This window comes from Lagopus muta, chromosome 2, assembly GCF_023343835.1.
Source record: "Lagopus muta isolate bLagMut1 chromosome 2, bLagMut1 primary, whole genome shotgun sequence".
NCBI lineage: Eukaryota > Metazoa > Chordata > Aves > Galliformes > Phasianidae > Lagopus > Lagopus muta.
In genome coordinates, this window is record NC_064434.1 from 87,017,906 (window position 1) to 87,023,905 (window position 6,000).

At 61.3% G+C, this 6,000-nt stretch overlaps 1 protein-coding gene across 1 annotated transcript in view; it reads right to left on the bottom strand.

Moving 5' to 3' along the window:
* The window catches only part of PKDCC (protein kinase domain containing, cytoplasmic), a 32,989-nt gene extending 28,152 nt beyond the window's left edge, over window positions 1-4,837 (bottom strand). The window contains exon 1 of the mRNA XM_048935840.1: window positions 4,001-4,837. Within this exon, the coding sequence (XP_048791797.1) occupies window positions 4,001-4,654 (654 nt within the window). The 5' untranslated portion in view covers window positions 4,655-4,837. The remainder of the gene's footprint in view (window positions 1-4,000) is intronic.
* Window positions 4,838-6,000: the final 1,163 nt, after the last annotated feature.

The window sequence follows — 6,000 nt, forward strand, 5'->3', positions numbered from 1 at the left end:
CTTTCTTCACTCTTAAAAGTGTAGGATAACATCTGGGCCTTTTGGGAAGCAGTCTCGCAATAAAGAAGCACTTTGTGTAATTCTTCTTTCCTCGCCAAACCACATCTGTCTGCTCTCCCTGCCCTTCTCCACTCCACCCGAGCTCCTCGGGGCTGCAGGGACACATGCTGCAGCAGCAGGCTGTCTCCACTCAGCCATCAGTAGGTGGCACTGCCTGCTTTCCTCTCTACCACATCAGCGTCCGTTGCCAACATCCCACACTCACCAACATCAACGACCTCAGATCAAGACGACACCCAGGTGACTTGGAGGCCTCGTCTCTGTGAAAGGTAACATGGAGCAACCAAGCAGACTACACAGCTGCTGCCCTTCACCAAAGGAAGGAAGTGGCCAGCAGCACAAGAACCTCTCCATGCTGCACAAGATCTGGAGCTCCTCTGCTCCCACAGTTCAGGAGACAGAGCCAGTCTGTCCCCACATCACATCGTCAGCCAACCTGCCCATGAGCAATTCAATGTGACTACTTAAAGAAAGAAAAAATCCCAGCCCATTTGGCATTTCACTTTGCAAGGTACACTCCCAACAACTGTTGTCCCATCCCAAACTCAGAAACTCATGCAGTCACCCATCACCTGGCATCAGCAGCCACTGACCAGCCTTTCAGATCAGTAGCATGCAAAGCTTTCGTGGTTAAGCCCCAGTCAGCTGCAAACGAAGGCTCACTGCCGGGCACCCTGCCTGGTGGCAGCGAGGTTTGTCAGTCGGCATCCTGCACCATGGCCACCACAAAGGGCATTCACTCACTGCCCATTTGCTGACAGCAGGGAGGTTCCCCCAGCGGTTGCTTCCACCATGGCTTCACGGTCTGCGCTTCCCTTCCCCCTGCTTCTGGGAACACAGCGCTGAATTCATGCAAGAACGGGGGAGGACTCCTCCTTCCAGAGTCCCTCCTTTGCAAATATGCTTGCACTGAAATTGTATATTGGACTTCTTCGCACTTGGAAAGACTGTCTGCTTCCACCTAGAACACGCAACACCCATTCAGAGCTTTACCACTTGGATTCTCATGCTAAAAGTAAGCCTTGTGCCCTATCCCCCGACTGCGCATACCTATAGGGAAACCATTATGGTAAAAAGGTCGGTAATTATCACTTGCAAAGAGAAGGAAATCCGATTTAAAATTGGGTATGTTAAATACGGTCAGCTAGCAAATCCTGCACCGCGGAGCTTGTCAGTTAAGTGTTATATTTAGTACAATTTTAAGTAGCGATGTATATATATAAATATGTATTTTAAGAGCGATAAATACCATCACAGTAGCACTAAAATCAGTCAGTAGCAAACACACGCTTGTGAACCGAATCGATTCCTGCTGCAGTGCCGCCCCAGTTCCCCATCGGCACACGCTAAGCCAGCCGAGCGCTTAATTCTCCCCAAGCTGCGGGTACCGGGCACTCCTTCCCCTACCACCGGCTGCAGACAAAGCCGGCATCACCTTCCGTTGAGGGTTTGTGATTGTTTCTAAAAAAGCGGCGGCTCCTTCTGACACGAAGGAGCGCTCCTGTGAGCGCTGATAGATGGCTGGCACGGACAGGAGCTCGCACTTCTCCGACGTCTGCAGTGCCAAACCTCCCTGCTCTGCTTCAGCAGAAAGAGATGCCCCAAAGAGGAGGGCACGCTCACGCCACGAAGGGCAGCACCCTACCTTGTGATACTTCGGGGGCCATAATCACATCATTACAGCAAATCAAACATCGCCTTTGTGCCTTTACAATCCTGCCATTGTCCGAAATTAAATGCAAATGGTTTGAGTCTCTTTTCTTCCTCAAACAAGGGCGGGGAGGGATTAAAGAGCACTCAATCACCTTCCTCTCCGATCACACGGCGTTCACACAGCGGCATCGCAGCTCTGCGAGCAAAGAAACCGCAGCTCGGAAGGAAAGGGAGAGCTCGGGCACCGCGTTAGACGGGGAGCGGCTGCAAAGCAATTAGCGGGCCGCGAAATCCTTCGTTCCAATAAATCAGCGACCTGCTTGCTTCTCTTTCCCCTCTGCCCTTCGTTCTAAAAGCCTCCCGAACGCACCGCCCCTCTTCTCCTAGCGACCTTGCGGACTCACCCGCAGCGCTGCCTGCACCTGCCCGGCCCAGGGGATGGGAGCGCGGCAGCAAAGCAACCCTTCAGTAGGATGGACCCGCTCTCCTCTCTCCGCTCTTCCACGTTCCTGTAATAGCGCTGATTGGCCGCATCTGCCGGAGCCGACCCATCTGGCTCCTGCCCCGGCGGAGGGCACGGCGGATGTGTCAGAACGCGGGGCTGAGGGCAGGGTGCGTTCCGAGAGAGCTCTTTCCCCTCTATCCTATATCGTACAGTAAAGCAGTATTTTTAAAGGAAGGCTAAATAAATAAATAAATAAATAAAAGCTGATTTTGACAAGAGACAGGCCCGAATGGGAACTGCTGAGACAGTAAAGAACAAGTCTGTTATCTTACAAACTACACTTCAAGCTGTCAGCTGCCCGAGATTTACAGGAAAACCTCCTTCCTTAGGACGAAACCTACACCGAACTTCATTTCCAGCCCCACCAGTGCCACTTTACCACTCCGAGCCACCCCAGCCGCGAGCAGGTGGCAGCGGGAAGGCGAGGGGCAGCGCCGGTCCCCCTCCTGCCGGGAGAACAGGCAGCCCCAGAACGGTACGATGCGTTCGACGGCCGCGAGCAGCGGGAGTGCGGCTGCCGAGGGTAAAATGGAAGCGGCTGTCAAGGGCCAGAGAAGAGGGGAGGAGACGGTTTGGCTTTCGAACCCCTTTCCTCTCCCTCGGCCGCAATGCTCGGACAGTGATTTCTAAGCCCAAATACCGCCCTGGGCCGGCTTCCACTGAAAACACGGAGAGTTCCAGCATAGAGGCCAAAGGATTCCGTCCCCTTTTTAGACTTTAGAGACATCGTCGGTTAGCCGTTGGTCGCCCGTTCCCACTTTCCCCCGTTTACGGCTCCCGGCTGCCATCGAAGCCCCATTCCCGGCCCCGCCGTGCCCTGATGCGGCCGTCGGGTCAGGCTGCAGCCTCCTCCCTTGGTGTTGCCTCACCGAGCACAGCGGCATTTCCCCGGCCGTCCCTGTACTTCAGGGATTCCAAGGGACTCCCGGTGCGCTTCCTCCGGCTGACAGAGCCGGGGTACAACCAAAGCAAAAGGCGATGACAAAACCGTCACGAAACCGAAAAGATGGTTCTGATTTAGCAGCGCGCTATTTTTAAACGGGGCGGCACTGAATCACCCTCACGAGGGTTCGTCCCGCCGCGGGGCCGCGCTTCTTCCCCCGACGCCCGCGGAGCGGCCGAGAGGCTTCCGGACCCAAGCCTTCCTTGCCTCCCCCGGCACCGGGGAACGGGACGTGCTCATACCCCGCTGTTGGCTCTGCTGCACCCGGGTAATTACCGCACCCGGGGTGTTCCATCGGAAACCAAAGGAGCGAGGCACATCGCTACCGGAATGGCAGCTCTCTGCGGTTCGCGCACGAGGAAAGATAATGGAAATTGAAAGGAAGGAGGGAGGCTCAATTCTTATTTTCCTGCAGATGAATCGCAGCTGCCCGCTCGTTAAGCGGAACTTTCAACTCCAGAGCTGCGACCGCGGGGGCCTGACGCTGCCACTCCTGCTGTTGACGGAGAAGAAATACAAAACTCCTCGATTCAGTTCAAAAGCCGCCTACCGTGACACCGTCTCCTCCGCTTTCCGTTTTTACACTACCGGAACGTTCGCGTTATTCGAAATAGCGGCACTGCCATCGGAACGAACCCATTCGGAGCCGCGTCGACGCCCTCTGGCTCAGCCTTCGGGGCTGTCTACACCCGCACGACGCTTTCCGGAGGGTCTCCCCTGGCCCCTTCGCCGGCCCCGCGCCGCCGTCGGGACCGCAGGCACTGCCCTCCCGGCCGTAGCGCCCCGTTGCTACCCCGCTCCCGGCTCACGTGGAGGACAGCCCCGCCGCCGGTGCCTACCTGCAGGACGTTGGCGTGGCGCAGCCGCTGCAGCAGCACCATCTCCTTGACGATCTTGTAGGCGGCCAGGCGGTAGCAGTCGGCCAGAGCCGCGAACTGCCGCACGCAGCGGGCGACGTCGTGCCCTCCGAAATCCACCGCCTTCAGCGCCACGGCCAGAGACCGGTTAAGCACCGCTTTGTAGACGGCCTTGGTGTAGCCCGAGCCCAGGTACTGCACGCCGCCGGCGGCGCGCAGCTCGCGGCAGCCCAGCGGCGGCGGCTCCAGCCCCAGCTCGGCCGAGGCCCGGCCCCGCTCCGCCGCCGCCCGGCCCCGCGGCTGCTGCTGCTGCTCGGCCGAGGTGCGCGCCGGCGCCAGGTCCATCAGGCGCCGCTCCCGCGGCCGCACCGCCCGGCGCACCCCCGCCGCCCGCGGCTGCCGGTAGCGCAGAACCTCCTCGTAGCGCTCGCGGAGCTGCCGCGCCAACGCAGCTCGCCCGCCGCCGCCCTCCTCCTCCGGCGGCTCCAGGGGGGCGCCGGGCGGAGATGGGGGGGCCCCGTCGCGGGGCGGCGGCGGAGGGAGCTCGGAGCCGGGCACGAAGAGCACATTGAGCAGGGTGCCCAGCAGCAGGGCGAGGCAGCAGGCGGCCGCTACCGCCGTCTTCCTGCGCCTCATCGCCCCCTCGCTCCCGTGCTCGCCCCTTCCCCGGGAACCGGCCGCAGGGCTCGTTTCGGCTCTCCCCGCTTTTTCCCGAGGCTGCGCCGGCGGCGGAGCGGGGCCGGGCGCTCAGCCGGACCTCGGCCCCTTACGGCGCACCCGCATGACACTTGCCTCCCCGCTCCTCGGCTCTCCGGCACTTATTATTAGCGGGAGCGGAGGAGGGCGGGGGGGCGGGGGGGATCCCCGGGTCGCTCCCTCCGCTGACGCGCCCTGATTGACACCCGGCCCTCCGGCCGAGCAGCAGGGGGGCCTGGGAAACGTAGTCCCCCGAAGCAGCCCCGCCGGCCGCCGCCTGGCCCGGGAGCGGGACTACATCTCCCAGGCTCGGCCGAGCCCCCCGGCGGGGAGGGCGCGGGGCGGAGCGGGGCGGAGCGCAGCGCAGCTGCCGGGCGGTGTCCTTCCCCCCCCATCCCCCCCCCCCCCGACGGGAACCGCGGCCCCGTGCTCTCTCTCCGGCGGGGCCGGGGCTGGGGCGCCGCCGTCGGGGGAACGAGGGAGCTGCCCGGGATGTGCCACGGCCCCGAAGGACGCGCGTGGCCGTGGGGGAGCGGTACCGCGGGGAACGTATCACACGCTCGGGATGGAGCTGTTAATCGCAGTCCTCGCGCTGCCGGAGGTGCGAATCGCCGGGGGGAGCGCTAATGACACGGTTATCCATCAAGGCCACATTACGACGCTGTTAGCAACTAATTAACAAGCACAATCAGCCCGAGCCGCTGCCACAAAGGAGAGCCCATCAGCGGGAGGAAAGCCGCTAAGAGGCCGGCGAGGCAAAGTTCACCACAATGGCAGCGGGAAATCGCTTCCAAGGAGGGAGAGGGACGGCCATCGGGGCAATACACATGGCACGCACATAAATAAAAATGAAAGAAATAAGCCACGGCTCTCCCGGGAGCTCGGGGCGGCTCAGCCTCCGGCCCCGCAGGGCCGTAATCACCCCATAAACAGAGCGGGGCGCGTAATCACCGCCTCCAATAAAGCATCCCCGCCGCTGCGTGGGGGGGCTCCGCCCGGCGGATCGCTCTGTAGCCCCGGAGCCGCGCGCTCCCCATTCCCCAATGGTTTCTGTCCATGCTTGAGGCTTTCCGTGGTCGGATGGGGATTTACAGCCGGTTCGGTATCAGCCAGCGCTCCCCAGCTCTGCAAAGCCGTGGAACAATCGTGTTTAGGGGCACGGTGCAGCCCGGCCTGGGAGCTGCGCGTCCGCGGAAGCTCCGCGCCCGCCTCATACGCGCGGTGCACGGCAGCGGACAGCCCCGACCGCAAAACAGATGCTTCGCCGCAGATGAAAGCGGCCCACC